At 34.4% G+C, this 20382-nt stretch overlaps 1 protein-coding gene across 2 annotated transcripts in view; it reads right to left on the reverse strand.

Moving 5' to 3' along the window:
• tfc (Brevican core protein triforce) overlaps positions 1-20382 on the reverse strand; it is a 91024-nt gene that overhangs the window by 6024 nt on the left and 64618 nt on the right. For both annotated transcript variants that reach the window (XM_076122380.1, XM_076122381.1), the window contains one exon: positions 13170-13270. In XM_076122380.1, coding sequence (XP_075978495.1) covers positions 13170-13270 — 101 coding nt within the window. The remainder of the gene's footprint in view (positions 1-13169; positions 13271-20382) is intronic.

The following is a 20382-nucleotide window of genomic DNA, read 5'->3' on the forward strand; positions in this document are numbered from 1 at the left end:
TAAGATGAAGTTATTTATTATTACTTATGTACTTACCCAAATAAAATTAAATTACATTTAGGCACAACATATGATTTCCTAGTATTTGAATTGGACATTTTTAAAAGTATTTAGGAATAATTTCAACGCACCGAGCGCGCGACCGCAAGCGAACTGTGTGAGCCAGACTGAGCAAGTGTAAAGTGACGTCACAGCGTCACCGAGAGCTAGGGTCGTGCGGTTACAACTTGTTTTACTTATAAATCGAAAACTAATTGACGTATCGAAGTAATTCTTTCACCAGTATTTTTTATTTTTAAACGAGCATATGGAGTGCTAAAAATCAAAAATAGGTAACATTCTCCATTGCAGAAATCACTGTCAGTTTTAATTTATCAAAGACGAGCTTGACACCTTCACACCAGAATGGTATCAGACCGCCCGGAGATAGGCTACAGTGGAAATCTATGGGGGAGGCCTTTGCCCAGCAGTGGAACGACCCAGGCTTATAATAATAATAATCTCGTCTCCAAAATAAAAGACTAACTAGTAGTCACTTGCAGTCTGTAATTTTCGCCACAAGTTTAATGAGAACGAATGTCTAACAACAAGAGTTTTGATGTATGTAATTATATCATCTCTAATTCCCAGGATATCAGAATCTTATACAGCAATTTAGACAGATTTTCAAATAACAATGTTATTACGGAAGCTGATGGTTATTGCCAATTGTTAGCGCACCGGAATTGACCTACATGCCTGGTCGTTTGGTTAAACGTGGGAATTTGAAACACTGCCGCAACATACGTTAATAATATAACGAAACAATGAAAGACGCGTGGGTCTTGTATGTCTGAAGATTTGTATGAGATAATAATATCTGGGTCAAATAGTTTAGCGGCATTTTGTAAATTGTATCTCAATTTGTTGATAAGTACTTTAAATTCTAGTATCATGTACCGCGATAGTTTATATATTCAATTGCGTTTAAACTCCTATAAAAATGACAGTGTGAATAGATAAAGTGCCGCTAAATGTACCTTATAAACCGGGCATTAGTAAAATAGTCACAGTTATACGAATTACTTATTAACCTATTCGCCTATTGCGAGTATTACGACTGTAAAATATCTATATCGTTGAAATGATATTCTAATAGCCATTATTATTCAATAACATAAACATGTTATAACTATATGAGAGATATGTTATTACGAATAACTTTATATGAAATACTAGCTTTTACCCGCGACTTCGCCCGCCACCTGAATTTTGCCATGGAAATGCGTCATTTTCCCGGGGTAAAAAGTAGCCTATGTCCTTTCTCGGGTTTCAAAATATCCCCATACTAAATTTAATGCAAATTGGTTCAATAGTTTAGGCGTGATTGAGTCACAGACAGACAGACAGACAGAGATACTTTCACATTTATAATATTAATATATTTAGTACTAGCTGACCCGTGCGGCTCTGCTCGCGTGAATTTCGTACTGTTGCTTATTCGTTTGAGCACGCGAATTGCGAAGCACTACACACCTTCACATAAAAATGCTAACAACTCTTTTGTCATCTAATGGTTATTTACGAAAGGGACCCGAAGAGCACACAATGTGACACAGGCTCAGGCGCGCCTGATTTCCTGTGGTTACCTTCTTTTCCGCTCTCGTCTGTATCCGTACCAGTTTACAGTGTAAAATATAATACTTTATTATACACTGACCATTGCTTACCCGTCTGGATTCAGAATATTATTATAGGTACAGACAGACCTATCTGCGCCGGAGCTCTTCACACGCGTAATAATGTAAGTAGGTATACTTGCGATGATACGTCCGAAACCGCGTAACCCGTTATTATTTTTTATATATCATCCGTTGTTTTTTTTTTAAACTTACGACATAGTCTGTTTCATAGCTATCCAATTTATCACCTTGATGCAACCAATTAATTTGGTTACGTGTTACAAACTACAACGCCATCTGTTAGTTGCGGCGAACAACGACAACAAACGAAATTACTCGATTTGCCATCTAGGATATCCCGATCGCACCGGAACCACGTAAACCAACATTTTTGAGTAATATATCACACACATTTATGTTTGAAAATCTTATAAATGTATAGCCTGTTTCAAAGGTATTTTTTTAACAATAAAGCAATCAAAATAAATTAATTAGTTAATTGGTTTGTATTGGTTGGTGCGAACAGCAGGTATCGATACGGCAGGCACCGCGTTAACTATATGCGAATGTTGTGAAATGGCTTGCAACGCCATCTATGGTCTCTTTAGGGAAACGCAGGTTCAAACGAATTCTACGTATTTTTTTCAATTTTCTAAAAATCTATGAAATTTTATGCGATAAAAAGTATCCCAGTACTTGCTCCACTACATGTTCTATGCATATACCAAATTTCAGTGCATTCTATCCGGTAGTTTTTACGTGATAGCGTAACATACAGACGGAGGACAGACAGACAGACAGATAGACAGAAAAGAAAATTATAAATTGCAGATTCGGTATCAGTATCCGTTACTAAACATCCCCCATTGGTTTTTTTTTAAATAAATTCAATGTACAGAATTGACCTCTCTACAGATTTATTATAAGTATAGATATAGTATAACAGTATATATAGTATGGATATATAATTATCTATCTATAACTGCTAGTTGCGCGCTTCTGTTTGATGATATCCGTAAAATGTTGATAAATAAATTACCTTAACAAGTTTTACAATATTTCGCTATAAAATATGCAAATTCGTAGAGTTAACAAACATCAGATAATATTCAATCATTAAATTCAATTAATTGCCATCAACTATGTTGTTGATAAATGATAAATTCTAAGTTTCAATTCTAACATATTTTGGTACATAAGCTGATATGTGTTGTCAACATAGAATTAAAAGCCGACATTTTAGCAACATAGTAGTTATATTTTATTACCATGATTTAATCGTGAGGAAATATTTTATTCATAGTTTGATTAGTGGTCAACCTAGTGTCACAGTTTCGAGCCACCCGTAAGGCCTTTGACATGGCTTGACGACTGTTATCTTAAGTCACTGAATTCCTGATGTGTGACTGAATAACGTGTGCTCCGAAGCACGAACATGCTCAGCTCTAATGCCACTATGCGGCCACCCATCTATGGATTGACCGCGCCAAGGTTGCTTAACCCACATATCGCTTATCGACCGGTGCATACAACTAGCTACGGCGGCTATTTAGGTACTTAAGCAAATACATGTTGTCAATATAGAACTTTAAGCCGACATTTCAGCAACATAGTAGTTATATTTTATAACCATGTTTTAATCGTGATGAAATGCTAAAAGTTCACAAATAAAATTACAACGTTTAGCCAAAGATGGCAATGACAAAGCTGGCTGTCCGGTTGTACGTACATTTACATATTTAAATGCATTTGAGACGAACACTGAACAGCTGTAGCGCAAGTGCATAGCGCAGGATCATTTGACTAGTTTACACTGAATGCAGAATTACGGCACATGTTGCTATGTATAAGTCCACCTGATTGATGGAATATTTTTTAGGAACTTGCTTTAGCTAGGATATAATCTTTACCATCATAACTTTTAAAACTTCTATGTTTTTATGACTATTATCTTATCACAGGATGCTCGCGTCTACTAATGTAATCTGGGCCAAAACGTAAAGCAAGCCAAAGTAGATGCATGATCTTCCTTCCTATTTCTATATTCTTTATTTTTTTGGTTATATTTTGTGTTAAAGGTGTGAAATCTATTTCTTTGATCTTTAATGGGTCTTTTTGTTTCAATGTTCTACCATAAATGCAGTGCAAATTCACACAGTCCTTGTGGACGTCATAAAACATTTCTAGCCAGCCAATATCCTCTTACAGTCAACCAAGTAGAAGTAAGCTCACTACGGCCAAGTGCACTCACATATTTTCACGTTAAATTTCTCCCAAACATTACACGACCATAAGATAATAAATAATGTATGTAATTACAATGCTGTAAGTGTACGTAAGTGACCAATGGATCGTATCGCCAGGAAGACGAGCTGAACCGTTCAGCTGTGAGCTGGCACGCCATCGAAGCTAAACTGGTTTGATTATCGCTTGCTCATTGACGCGATATCAATCATGTAATCTTAATACTGCAGCGTGATTCTCTACCACTATCAACAACCGGCTAGCTATCGAGATATTTTATATGAAAATCTTATCAGCGCCTCTAGCGGGCGTCGTAGGAACTATTTTTGCAGTACATTTTAAATGTCAAAGTCTCAATACTCGGTACTACTGATAGTAGTGAATCGCGTTTCTAGTCTTCTCCTATTTCATCCTGTCATCCCATTTCTTCTAATGTCAAATATAAAAATAACCTAAAAATGTATGAGTAATCAATTTCATAATTCTTTTATTAACGAGTCAAGGCGAATGTTTGCTGGAAACTATCTCCGATTGCAAATAAATTCCGAAATTATTTACGAAATGATCGATGTTTAATTTGTTGACGTTTGTCTGTGTGGAGAAAGTTGGAATACTACGCTGTGCCTGCTGTATTAGGATAAGGATGGCAATGAAAAGGATCGGAGCTACTTATTTACTTACTCTTCTATGGATTAATCAGCATATCAGCTAGAAGAGCCAATGTGCTGATGAAGAGCCTAACCCTCATGTTTCATAGCCGTAATGCAGATAGCACAAACACATTCATGTCAAATCGTTTACGCTTTAGTCATATTCAGCTGTATGCCTCATTTACAACATAGTAACTGTCCGAGAAAAGCTTAAGTTATCGTTAGTGCACGAAGTTATTACCGTTTCCAACCATAAACAGTAATAACGTAAATTGTTTCTTCTAAATATTTAAATGCCAGTACTAAACCGGATGTTGGCAACCCTGTGGATCTTGGCGCAAATTACACCGTAATGGCGAGCTTCTGCAATCGACTAATAAGAAATGCGGTGTGACGCGAGGTTATCTTGTCTCGCTGGAATTCTTTCATTTTCTCACTTGTCTTATGCAACAAAGATAATTTGCAATTTAGATGCTATAACCGAATTCACGATGCTATTTTTGCACGCAACTTGTAAGGACTTTTGAGGTGTTAAGTCTTTATTAAACCTGTCATAATGAGACGAGAAATAAATTGTATGTACGTTATCCAGTAACTGATGCTACTTATGTAATGAGATTTTTGGTAATAATAAGTTTTTGGTTATGCGGCTATAATTTCGAGATGCAACACGAATTTTGTAATTAGCATGCGTCATATTAATCTGCAAAAACTGAGCTACAGAAGTGAGTTAATTTGGGCAAATGTGTTCAATTTGTTTCGCGGTTTTCGTGATGCAACAATGACGAAACTTTGTTATTTCATAATGCGTAGTGTTTGTTGAATTCGTCACAATGTTGAGTTATTTCCGCACGCAATAACCACCTGGATATTATTATACATTTTTAACATACTGCATTAGTTACCTTTTAAAACATTATATGCATTCTCTCTGATATAACGCAGGTGTGTTACTATGACATACCCATAGAATGGTCATAGATGACGATAGCGGGAAGGCCTTTATGTTCGTGTAATATTTAATGCACGAGTTTGGCACTAAATTACTAGCATAGATAATCATATTTAATGCTTTAATAACATAATTGTACCCAATAAGTTAGTTCCACATAAAACAGTTATTTCCTATTATACTTGGATCACAGTTTATTATTTGCGTGAGAAAATAATTGTATTTTATAATCACTAGGCAAAGGTAACAAGTTCGCGATCGATCGATCGCGAGTTTGACATTTAAAATGTACTGCCAAAATAGTCCTTACGGAGCCCTATAGAGGCGCTAAACAGATTTTCGTGTAAAATTTCTCGATAGCTAGCCGGTTGCCGGTAGTCGATAGTAGTAGAGAATCGAACTACAGAAGACTACATATTCGTAAATCTATTTGTGCAAAGGTAATATGCTAATTCAGCCTATCACTTCAGTAAATCGTGTAGACTGTCTATTGAGCGTGCAGTGTAGAGGGCTGCGGTCAGCTCCGAGTTTCCAGTACATTTTGCAGTGGACCGCATTATTCTCGCTCCATTGGCTCCAAGCTAATACTCTGGAAACTGACAAGTTGCCTGAAAATTCATGAGCTCTTAACGCGATTTTTGGTTCACCCCAACCTTTTTGAAATGTCCTCGGAGGCTCGGGATAATCTGATGTTTGCTGTTTGTTGTTTTAATCATATGGGTACGTGCCTTTTGGGTCTAATCGGTCACTGATAAAGCGCTTTGTAATGATCGTACGACTAAATTTAGACTGTTTAACGTGTTAAAAATAAAGTGATATGTTTTTTGCAATTATATTTGATTATGCTATTATTTAATTTAATAAAGCTGTGTTATATCTGGTTGTTATGTAAGAGGTCTTAATTAATGTCAGATAAAATGTGATTTATTATAAGTTGTTATTACCGTTTAATTGTATTATGAAATCTATTATGATACTGACTAATTAATAACAACGATTTCGAGTGAGTAATTATGTAATAAATAAATCTCGTTTCGGCATAACTTCATCTTCAAAAACGTGTTCCGCCTTTTTTATACTTGAGTCATAGAAAATAGAAAAAATGCTGTGAACTTTAGCAAATATCATTTAGTAGAAAAAACCTAGCTGACCTGATAATGTAGGCAATTTAATTTAATAGTCCATAGTGTTTATAAATGTTAACTTGTTTTTTAACCTCCATTTAAAATCAAAACAGGATATGATCTTCCTCGTCTAGGACCATAATCTTTGAACGCCGTTATGGCATGATTAGGCAACAAATATCCAAAACTTTCGCATTCATTATATTCTACGCACTATAAAGCATATACAGATATTAATTAACACCACGTTACGAAACCGACCTACAATCAATGGCCAACAATAACTGGCCACCTGTTCGAGCGATATAGAGTACTTTCTATCCTTATAATTATGTTGGACAATTAAAGCAGGCCTTAATAATCCAGGGCTCGCCATGGCCGATCCCATAGACCTCTGTAACGGGCCATTATGGGGGAACATAGCCATAATCATAACGGTTACTGGAAGATTCCACCCGGCGCGGTGTAATCGTAGTAAGATGTTAGAACAAGTGGGTGACCGTTCATGAAGTACCGCTCCCCTTGTTAAGATGTGAATGAGAACAAATTATGCCTGTGTTCTCATGAAAGCTTTGCAGTTATATTATGCTTTTACTTGTTTTTTTGAGCCTTTTGTCATCTTCATGACGCACTACAGCATAAAAATATCTATCCTTGGACTCTGATTTGTTCTTAAATTATACCTAAGTTTAACAATACGAAGGTCTATAGAATATACCTATCTATAGAATTATGTTTCAGGTAACCGGTTGAAATATTATTCAACGTATCGAAAATACCCTGATGGAGACTGTATTCAGCAATTTAGGTGACCAGATATTTTAATCAGAGATCTCCTGTCCGTGTTTACGGTTGGCAAACAAACAAGGTTTCCCAATATATCCCGGGTTATGTTAGCATAGAGGGTGCAACACTGAAAAAATCCCCAGTCAGCCAGGACAAGTCAATTTTAACAAGGGTGGGGGTGAAAGCTAGTAACAAAATATTTGTCCGTGCAGTTATAATCCGAGTTTTATTACTGTTCGTATTTATGCGACCCTCTTTTTAATACCACTCATATACAAAAGATATATAACAGACGCACTAGTAGCTACGTAATATTGAGAGTCATCGCGATTTTTATGCATTTATGCTGATAGAGTAGGTCATAGTTGCATACTAAATATTGAAAATCGAGGGCACGGGGTTGGACATTTAATTCGGCTTTTGGCAGTGGTTTATTGTAGAATTATCTGTTCAATTAGGCCACAATAAATCAGCTTAGCCTCTCTTCCAAGCTATGTTGGAGTCGGCTTCAAGTCTCATCGGATGCAGCTGAATACCAGTGTTTTACATGGAGCGAAAACATATGTACACGTTTCCGTTCTAAAATTTAGAATTTAACCCTTTAAAAAATAGAAAGTGTAGTAGAAATAAAATATTATTAAAAAACGTATTCAAAACAATCGATTTAAAACTATGCCTACATTTCCTTACTCAAAACCAGTTTGCATACTAAACAACAACTTATCCGTACCTTAACACTGAAAACGCTGTGCAGAATTAAACTGGCGGCTCGAACAAGTCTTATGTCAGGTGTAAATTACGTACAAATGTACTAAATAGTGACAGACTACGGCTAACTTGCGAACTTTCCCTCACTGCGAGAACCGAGAACGATTCACGTTGGGAAATTAACAGCCGAAATAAACTTGTTTATGAAAGGACATGCTTCATGTTAGTTTCTCGTGTTATAATTGTGTACAATGTTTGAAATGTGATAGTTTGTGTACATAATTTGTTTCAACTATTGTTTTACTCTATCGTACGAAGACTCCTCTACTCAAAAATCTATTATTACGGATTTTATTTGTAGCACGTTGACTCTATGGCTTGTATTTCTAGTAAATTTGCCCCCACTTTAATCATCTTTTCGATGATTAAGATTGCACATTTCAGTTTTGTCGTATTGTTTGATGGCTGGCCAGCAATTTGATATCATTTGATATACGCCAAAAAGAAAATGTAAAGATTTTTGTAACCGTTTTACTGTCACTGACGGCTTTCTGAAATTGCGAATAACTTGATCAATGGACAATCTTAGACGTAGGGGAAAGGGTGTAATCGACAAACCTGCGCACGAGTTGTAATTACAACGTAACACAAAATAGACCAAGTTTAGTAGAAATCTGTGTATTAGTTCTGCTTCTGCAAATGGAAGTGAATAAACCTGTTGTGATTCAATAACTGGTCAGTTATATCATAGAGATGTGGAGACGTGATCCGATAGATGTTGGCTTGTGTATAATTTGATTTGATTCAAGGAAAATGCGAATTTAATTTGCGATTTGCTTTGTTACATAAAACTTTTAGGCGTGTTCACACGATTTAGATTTTTGTGTCATATATTTTAAAATATTTTGAAAATGTAGTCGAAGTTTTACATAAAGTGATTTTATAACTTATCTTGTACGAGACATAGAGTGTCTACACCTAGAATATTAGAATTAATTTTATCTGGGGGCACGGAAGTGCCCCCGCAAGTCGAGCAAAAAAAAAGCGGCACGGCCGTAACATCCTTTTCTCGAAGCAATTCGGGCTATTTTTGACACCCCTATAATTTCGTTGTGGATAAAACAAGAAGCCTGGATTTTCAGCAACTAATTAGTCATTGTATAAACACGGTATATTTAAAATTTCAGTCAATTTGAACCAGTAGTTTAAGAATGACAACTTGTTAAAATTTTGAATTTTGTCACTCACTGATTCACTGACTCACTGACTCACCGATCATCAAAAGTCTAAGGTACTTCTAGCAGACTTAGAAGCTTAAAATTTAGAATACAAATAGGGTTTAGTGTCTTAATCATGGGAAAAATTCAATATTTTCTAATTTCGGTCCAGTTTACTAAATACACCAACTGCAACAATAACTTTGTAATCCCATATAAATGTATAAGATTACAAGGTTACATTTGCAGTTAATGAATTATTATTACAGTAGAAAATAAAATAAATAGGTGTAAATAGGTACCTACTATATGAGACATAACTTATAGGGTGGATAAGGGTGTTTAGCCCATGAGACTGAACAACATTCCCATAGGAAAATATGTAGAATTATGAAAAGAAAAGTCTTTCCATACAAATCGGACTTATGTTCGCTCTACAAAAAGAAGTGAGATGCCATCAAAAACATACTGTAAAAACCTCAAGTCTCGCCGTAAAAAGTTGTGAGATCTATATAATACCAAGTCGATTAATCTATTTAGTCTCTACTTAAAGGACCTTCTGTCTTAAGTTATTACGTATGTTATTATCAAACCAATTTTTAAAAAAATACCTTTAAAACAAATAGATCGACTTGGTCATCGCAAGAAAACACAAATTCGCCATTAACATTTCAGGAGCATTAACTTCTCGTCGTGCTGTGTAGTGTGATACATACTAATAATTAAATTATGCGATGGCCAGGTCGGTCTATTTGTTTTAAAGGTATTTTTTTAAAAATTGGTTTGATAATAACATACGTAATAACTTAAGACAGAAGGTCCTTTAAGTAGAGACTAAATAGATTAATCGACTTGGTATTATATAGATCTCACAACTTTTTACGGCGAGACTTGAGGTTTTTACAGTATGTTTTTGATGGCATTGATTTTTCCAGTTTTATAATCTATTTTTTTCTATATTTAGTCAGCAAAGTCAAGATATTTAAATTAGATTTCAATTGAAGGTCAATGCAACCTGTCTGCACAACGAAACTCAAAGATAGTCGTTCATATATAAAGTGCTAGAAATCTAGCTCAGTTTAGATCTGCCTGTATTCTGTAACCGTGACTAATGAACGCAGTCGACCGTTCAGTACAGATCTAAGTATCTAATATCTAGTCATAATACAGTGTTTAATTGAAGAAAATGTTTGTTTATTTGCTTGTACGCTATCTTTTATTAACATAAACCTCTCCTTTCTCGAAAATTACTACTTTTGGAGCTAACTGAAGACATTTTAGCCGACTAATTTTACTTTCAATGTCTACAAAAATCACAAATTTTTCTACAGATGAATTTGAAACTACAGTGTATCTAATGTTGTGTCACACCCTGTTTTGCTTCTAGATTATTTATTTTTTTACTTAACAGTAGGAAAAATCACAAGTTTTACTTAAAAGTTGGTCAAAGTACGTAACCAGACGTTTATTAATAAACCATAATACTTGTAGCCGCGACAAGTCGAGAGAAAGAGAAAGCTCCCGGTCGATCGATCATTCGGCCACGAGGTGTTACGTCACGTGATGCGTACGCACAGCTGTACTGTTACGACTCTTCGATTTGGCCGTGAAGGTAACCGATTAGTCGTGAGAATATTTACCTCGATTGTCAGATTTTACATAGTTTTTAATCCAGTCATGGTATTGACCTAGAAATTTATAGTTTGATCATTTCGAACTCTCCATTACTGTTTTATGTCGTGAGTAATTCGTTTTACATGAAGTACTTGTACAGAATCATTGTAGAGTTAACCAATAAACAGTATAAGTATCTTTTGTAATCGAGTTTTCCAAATCGGACAATAGATTTGACCACAAACGGTTCAGTAGTTTTGATAAATATCTAAAGGCAAGTAAACAAACGGATACAAATTGTGTCTGTTTTGTTTTATTGTAGTTGTTGTAAGAACACAAGTCTTGTAGCTGTGGTTGTAAATAATAGTACATGACATAATGTTTACTTCATAGAGTTCATAGAATATTGTACACTAGCTGACCCGCGCAACTTCGCTTGCGTCCCATAAGAGAGAATGTGTCATAATTTCCCCCGTTTTGGTAACATTTCTCGTTGCTACTCTGCTCCTATTGGTCGTAGCGTGATGATATATAGTCTATAACCCTCCTCAATAAATAGGCTGTCTAGTATTGAAATAATTTTTCAGTACTGAAAGTAGTTCCTGAGATTAGCGCGTTCAAACAAACAAACAAACAAACAAACAAACAAACAAACAAACTCTTCAGCTTTATAATATTAGTATAGATAACAATGAAATACCGTGCCTGAGCGAGTTTGACTAGAATGAACTGTATAGACCAGCCATCGATTACAAAATGATAAAAATCCGACACTCGGGTCTTTAATAAGGTGGTTCCGTACATATTTTTTTTTAATTTTTGTTTCTTAGTGCCTTATTTTGAATGTCTAAGTATGTTTAGAAATACAAAAAATTGTTATACAATATCGTGTTATAAAACGTATAAAATGATTTCCGGCCTATAAGTCTGAATAAATTATTAATATGATACCATTTACGTATATGATTAAAAATAAAAAATAATTCTGTTGGATCAAGCCACTTATATTCCTTATTAGTATACAATTGGAAAATAATCGCGGCAGTATATTTTCCACTGTTATCTGTCAATTTATGGCGTCGTTGTAATGTGAGTAAAGAACACTAGCGTGTTGCCCATAAAGTCTTCTGACATTAAGCTTTACTGATTTTTAAAACATTCATTAAGGTCTAAAGGGTACTTGTTTCATATAATAGTACAGTACAATGAGAAAGTCGGACCAGTTCTTGTTTGTTGTCTACAAACGTCCATTGCCGCTGTACGATCGTAACTTATCATTTCCTTTACAAAATGTCAGCATTGTTTACAATTTCACGGAAATGTTACAAACGTGAAGGTTAACATATTTATTTTTTATTTCCAGCCTATTGTTATTGAACCTGCTACATACCGATAAAACTATGTCAAAGTAATTGCAATCATGGCAAACTGGTGCGCGAAATTCCGAACGAATGACGGCAAAAGGTTTTTTTTAAACAGCTACGGAATTCTAATTTGAAGTGAACTGAATTCTGCATTTTTTGTAAAATATCTTTGGAGTATTAGGTAACTATTTCTTTCGTGCTGAGTTTTTGTACGAGCGGTATCTAAACAATGCGGTCTGTCTCGTTGGCCTACGCGAATTCTACTGATAATGCATACCAGTCGTGAAGGCTTTAGGCTGAGGTCGTTACTTTCTGCAGTTCCTTACTGTCAAAAGTAATTGTATTATTCAAACGTGTGTTCCTGCATTTATTAATTAATTTCGATTTAGAATTATTCTTGTCGTACTTGATATTAATGTGTAGGAATAGGCAGCATGCATATGCATGTGACGCACTCTTAAAAAGTGTTCTACTTTATCTATAACTAGCTGACCCGCACAACTTCGCTTGCGTCACATAAGATAATGGATGAAACTTTTCCCATACTTTTAACATTTTTTACTGGTATTCTGCTCCTATTGGTCGTAGCGTGATGATATATAGCCTATAGCCTTCCTCGATAATTGGGCTATCTAACAGTGAAATAATTTTTCAAATCGTACCAGTAGTTCCTGAGATTAGCGCGTTCAAACAAACAAACAATCAAACAAACAAACTCTTCAGCTTTATAATATTAGTATAGATTAGTAGTATTTAATGTCAATCGCAATTTAATTTTAAACAGGAAGTACAATATTATTTACAGCTGAAAGCTAAGTGTGCATATTATTAATAGTCTAGATTTCTTACCTTGAAAAATATGCCCAGATAGTATTTCTTCTCTCCGGATTTCAGTAGAGGCATTGTCCACCGCGTCACTCCGAGTTCATCGTCGTTACAGCTCGAACATTCTGTCAACAAAACAACACATGTCAAAAACAATAAACATAACCTACAAAGGTCAATGTCATACGAAATCAATTTACGCGCCTAAATTGAAAAACGAAAATCGATCAAAATTTTATTAATAACTTAATTAATAATTTTCAAAATCACGATCGCCATTTTACGTAAATGACGACAAATGACCCAAATCCAATCAAATGGATTCTAAATTCGAAATCCAATCAGTGTAATCCGTTACGTGACAGATGTGTATCAACCATAGGCAATTATGCCAAAAGGAATTGGGTCACGAAATAAACGTTTTAAAAAAAATATTAATAAGCCTCCGAGGTTAATAGATTTACATAAAAATTGGATGATTAAAGGATGAACTGTCTTAATTAAAAGTTTAAGAAATAATTCTAAATTATTACAGATAATTTAGTCTAATAATGAATGAGTTAATCAGAAGAAATTTGAAGTTTTGATTGATTAGGTCCTTTCATGAACAATTAAAAATGACAAGTTTAAATCATTATCTTTTTAATTTCTTCATCAAAAAATGTTATGCTTGTTTTTATTTTCAAACCAATTTTTTGCATTCTGATGCCATTTCTGATTGCCCAATGCGCTTTTTTGAGATCGTTATTTATTTGGTCATCGGAAATTCCTAATGTAATAAGGGCCCCATCACACCATATAGGACTCATACATCCATATAAAGAAACTGGTCGGTACAATGACGAACAATTGGGTGAAAAGTTATGTAATATACTATCTGAGTAATGAGGTAGAATGCAGTTTGTTTTACGAAAACGTTTTGTAGGAAAAAGCGTATCTGTTTCGCCTGTTGTGTAAGTCGAAGATACGATGAACGTAATAATATAGTCGATGTTTAGCACGCAACTGCAAAATACACCCATCATCCCAATGAAATTGCTTTGAAAGGCAACGGAGGTAGTTCGGTAATTTTTAATAAAAGCTTCACAACTCATCATATGGAAGATAATCGATATGATGCTCGAAGGTATGTTATTATGTATCATTGTAAACTGAAGAACCAATAAAGTGTAATTATCAATTGGTCAGGTTAAATAAATTCGCCCATAAGGCAAGTCAGAGGTCACCTGCAAAATTTATGTAGGTTTAAAATTGCTTTTCGCAGCAACCTTTGATCGATTAGTCAAGACCAGAAGGCCTCCTCTTCGTTTAACCTAACTAATTTCCTAAGTCATTATGGCAAAGAATTGAGAGTCAGTATTACCACCGAGGCTATGGAGATAATAACGCATTTAAAAATAAAATATAATTTAGAGAATGATGCCAGTGTCTTGAAAAAAAATATATTTACAAAGAATACGAAGTGCCTGGTTTATATCCTGTGGTGTGCTACCTCGGGTTCGAATGTGCAACCACTTGCGTGGGAGGTACCAACTTTACCACTCGGCTACCTACTTGATATGTTTAAAAAATGTTCACCTTTACTTTTGTATAGCTCTCATCGATGCACACAAACGCACCATAGTTATAAATTATACTGGTTGTCTCAGTTACCTAATTAATTTATAAACTGCATAGCAATTCATATTAAAAATTAGCAGATTCTCGAAGATTTCGCAAGCAACCGGTTTCATCAAATCATTGAATTAACCGGTGTTAGGCTGACCAAGAAACATTGTAATTTATACGGTAAATTTGATTTAGCAACTTTAAGCAATATGATTACAGGTGATCTTGATGCATTCTTTGCATTATTTTGCACATCTTTTATATATTTTTGGTATAAAACGCAGCTAGTAGAATGTTAAAGGCTGCTATGATTAGTATTTTAAATTCCTAGAGTCTTTGTTTCGGATGACATGTATGAATTTCTTAGATTGCCTAACGCTGTTCTCGCTGTGATCGCAGGCTGACAGGGAAAAAGGGATATTCGTGTTAATTTCTGCATATTAAAAGATAAAAATGTTTATAACATTCAAATAGACGTAAATTTTAAAAGTTATTATGTACTTTTGTGATCGTGTTAAAAATGTTTAGGACAACTTTGACGCAACTTTTATTTGAAGTAAAGTTTATTTTGTTATATTTATAAAGTTTGAAGTACAGGCTCTTTCTACCAGCAAATAGTCAAGAGATTGTGAAATCTTAAATGGGGACTAAACCGTGTACTATCTCAGTAGGAAGTTATAATATATGTTAGCAGATACTGAGTTAAAGCAATCATAGTTGGTGTCGTTTAATCATACATGAGTAATAGCTTTGAGGTGTAGAGATGAATGTTTTCAATCTTGGAGATGCACCCACTAGTCAATTTACTAAATGTTACGAGAAAATTATTAGTTTACTTGTTTACTTTATATATTCATCGTAAAAAAGGTGGGTCTCTTAAATACCTTCTAAGTGAAGCTGTAGAGTTCGTGGCATTATAACAAGTGTACTAAAATATATAGTAACTAAAATAATCAACTAAATACTACCAATTCAGCTGTTAATCTATGTGGGAATGTAGCTTCTTGCTGCCAGTGAAAAACAACCGACCTTTGCGTGGACAATCTCAGTCGTTTAATACTTATCGAAGTTGACGACGAAACGTTTGCAAATACGCACGTCGCACATGCATGTATTATTCTTCTAAATGACATTTAATCAATCGATCATATTCGGAACATTAGGAAACGAAAGGTCAATGATGTATCTCGTTACAAAATGATTTTGACTATTGACTAAACTTTTAAAACCGCAAACGCTATTGGGATATGCAAACCTATCATTTTGTGTCGATAGTTTAAGCTAGAGTTAATTTATTAGGATTCCGTACCGAAACGTTCTCCTCTATTTGTCTGTCTCCCTGTCTGTATGTCTATCTCCAGGCTGTATCTTCTATCTATAAACCGTGATAGCTAGAAAGCTGAAATTTTCACAAATGATGTATTTCCGTTGCGCTTTAACAACAAATACTAAATATTAAATATACCTATTTTAAGGCGGTTCCCCATACAATAAAAGTATTTTTTTCGTATTTTTTTGGTACGGAACTCTTCGCGAGCGAGTCCAACTCGTACTTGGTTTGTTTTAAAATGTTGACGCATCTTCGTATAGTGAGCCACAAATCTTACGCAAGTATGAGTGTGTCAATCTGTGACACACAGGGTGTTTTAATCGCATGGCATTGAATTAAGGATTATTCAATCAAGACATTGAAAATTTTCGTGTAGGCTGCGTTCTTACTTTCGCTTTTGTACATTAAGTACGTAGTAAAATTTACGAAACTTATTATTGCAAAGCTTTAACTGTGAAATGTTATTTGTTAAATACATCGTTATGCTTTTAAAATTGGACACATAAAGCCTTTTTCATAGCTTGTGAATGCAAATGACTGTAACAGCAACGGCAACAAAAATCTTAGTTACCTATGTGAAATCATTTATTAAGAGTTGTATATTTTTCTGTTATTTTTTTTTGTCATCCCGTACATAAACACCTAAATATCTAACAATATTACAGTGGTTCTACAATTAACTTTACCTCTAACTTAATATAAATTTCGACACAATTTCTACAAAACGTTTTTTACTTCTTGAACATCGAAGTATGCAAGGCATATCAATCAGCAGTGAATTCACAATTTGAGGACATTACACAATAAAAAATCACAAGTATTCTTTACTTTTTACGAGCATACATGGAATATTTAGTTTTACAAACAATGATGGCCCAATGACAAATATTTCACTTTAAAATTCCCACACGACCGTGATGGAATTTTGATACAACGTCATCGAATTTAAAATATACGGATCTCTGCGTTTTAAAAACATATTGTTATGACTTTATGAGTAACATACCAATTATGGATAATGTTTATGGTCACACCACACGTAAGTAGATATTACCTAAATAGTCATTTCCTATCATTAAGATCGTAAAAGGTTATGTCTTTATTAAATCACAATGTATTGATGACTAGCATAAAATAATAGCTGAAAGTTATGACTTAAAACCTAATTTAAAGGTTTTTTGATGCTTAGAGAAAAGCCTTCTATTGTTTGTCACTTTTCAGCTGAAAACTTGTACATATGCACAAATTAACACACGTAAACTGAATTGGCTAACCTCTTGATCACTTAAACATTGACAAGTTGTATTCATAGAATTTTCGCAGCCATTTTCAGACTTCAAGAAGAAACTTAGTGTTACGGAATCTTTTTAAATAAGTTTTCTTAGACATAAATGTAGTAGTATAGTGTAGTCCAAATTTAGTATAGAGCCTAGCAGGATTTGCTTCTGCCGGAGGTACACAATTCAAAACAGCAATGACCCACAGACTTATTCAGCCGACGCCGACGGTGGCCTATTTAATAGAGTTACTTTTATTAGAAGTATATAGAATTGCTAACTATTTAACTGATTACCTAATCATTATTTAGAATGATCGCACAAGCTTAGGCTCTCGGCAGAATAGATAGCATACAGGCATACATAACACCGTCTTCCCATAACGCCACTCGGTACGATCATAACAAACTTCATTCATTCAACTTGTCATACAGGATATAAATATATAATTATAGTATATAAATTACCTGTTTTCCCCAGTCCATTGCCAAGAGTGTTCTGATAGCTGACGGTGGTGGAACTGCCAATCCAGCTCACCAGTATCATGAACACGCACAATACTTTGTACCACATGGTTACTTGGTTTCACTGAGACACTTGCTTCAACACTACGCGATTGCGTTTACTTCATATACTAGGCGTAGTTGCCGGACCCGCTTGCCCTAATGAGGTGACGAGACGCTTAATGAGATGTAGGGTAAAGTCGCCTGTTATTGATAGTGGTAATCGTTTGAGAACGTGCTAGATCATTTTTACGTAAATACGTTGATATAATTTAAAGAAAAAATATATTGGAAATGTAAATAGCACAGACTTTTGTAGTTCCGGATATATTTGTTATGAACTTTTACAGCCTGCTAGCGAAAACCGTTTTTCCGTAACTTTTTTATCTGTTTCTTTCCCAATATAAGAAATATTTTTTTTGGTCAAAGAATTAGCATTGCCATCCAACGTGGCAATGCTGCCAGCATTCTGGGTACGTTACCAGTCGACGATGGTGAGGAGAAATTCTACGACGCGTGACGCACTCCTTTTGTATCCATATTTTATATTGTAAATATTATTGTATAATTGTAAATATTTTGTTATTTTTAATTATTTCTAGTTTAGTTTAGTTGTTAAAAATATCAAATTGTAATATATCTTCTATTATATATGTATTAATTGAAACTGTAAATAAAAGTTAAAAGGCATAAAAAGAAAATAACATTACAATAAATCTAATTGAGGTATTTTTATAGATTGAATTAACAGACTTCAAATAGCACATGTTCTCTAGAATATGATTAAATGATTTGAATGTGAATAAAAATTGATTTTAAAATTATTTCGGTTTAAAATCGTACATTTATATGACCTGATAATATTGTCACATATTCCTCAATCCGTAATAGCAACTATCAATAACAGGACACTGTACCCTACAAAACGTAGATGAAATGCCTTCCGCCAACAACTCGGTCAGCGGCACATTCGAATAAGTCGCTACAAAAATATGGTCAAGAATGTACCAAGTAATATCGTTATCTAACGATTAGAAATTAATTATGTATGTATTAGTTTCCGGTAGGCTGGCCGGTATGTGGGGCTTCGTGCGCATTATCTATTAGATAGTGTTTAGCGATGAATGAGATTTGAACATTGATTTTGTACATAAAAAAAGAATTTTGCAAATTAGTCCAGCCGTTTAGAAGTGATCGCTGAACATACATAAAAAAACGCGACGAATTGAAAACCTCCTCCTTTTTTGTAGTCGGTTAAAAATGAGTTTGATAGAGTCTATCGTCTACATCATCATCATCATCAAAGATGGGCACAGGCCAATGACGAAGACGATGATGAAAGTGTAAACGCCAGTCACCGACTCTCCGACTTATTGTCAACGATTTGATGTGATGTGGGAGCCCATTTTTTTTAAAATGTCGGCGCCTTGTGAACTACCTTTAAAATAAATCCGCCAACATCAAGTCGACATGCGTCGGTAGGTCGGCAATTTTTGTGTGTTCTTTAGTTAAACTCGATTCCATCTATAAGTGCAAAAGTAAAAGTGAAAATGAAATCGAAAGGAAGTCTGTGTGTTACAGGTTCTCAGCTAAATCGATTTAGAATTTGGTGGTATTACAGACTTTTAACTAGGCGAGGCCAGAATTATTCTTTAAGAAGAGTTGATGCGAGTAGAATCGCGTGCCGAAGATAGTTTTTTACTAAAATGTTTTTGTCCTAGATATATATTTGTAAAAATATAAGATGATTTTCTATGACCTTGTCAATAACGATACTCTTTAATGCATATTTTAAAAATCGATTTACCTTCGTCAATATCTTATGTTTCTTTTTAACACAAAATATGCAGGTGTAATTACCAAATTAAAGTCAATCAAGGGTATATTTTACAAGGTACTATGTAAACTTTATTTTATCTATTTGTACAAGGTGCCTTCTTTATTGGAGTATTTCAAAAATACAGTTCGAGAAGCATTTTACAAAAAATGTTTTACAAAAACCCATTTTTTGTGTGTTTTTTTATTACAAAAAAACCCACACCCTTCATCGAAATATATGCTATTATCCCGCCTAATTATCCAAATGAATTTAGCAGTTTTGTCATCAAAGAATATATGATACAAGCACGCATGCACACTTTCGTGTGAAAACCAAACCCTCTGTACATTACACCTCTGTCGGCTTGTACTTTACACAGTTTTGTAATTATGACACTTCATTACTTAATAACACTTTTATTACTAAAACCATAAGAACTTTCGTTATGGTTGTACAAGAACCGGTTACTTTATGAGCTATTGACAAAGACTTAACGCAGAATAAGCTGTACTCAATAATTGTTTGCTAACTTAAACGATTTCCTTTAACACATATACTTTCTCTTTAAAGAAAAGTGATTTATGCGTATTCACCTCTGTCCCCTATGTTTAAAGGGCTTTTTAGTCTTGTTTTTAAGCTAGTTAGTTTAGGTCTGTGTTACCTTAGATATATGAAGTAATTTAGTAGCTAAACCATTGTT

Source organism: Anticarsia gemmatalis, chromosome 14 (assembly GCF_050436995.1).
Source record: "Anticarsia gemmatalis isolate Benzon Research Colony breed Stoneville strain chromosome 14, ilAntGemm2 primary, whole genome shotgun sequence".
Classification (NCBI taxonomy): domain Eukaryota; kingdom Metazoa; phylum Arthropoda; class Insecta; order Lepidoptera; family Erebidae; genus Anticarsia; species Anticarsia gemmatalis.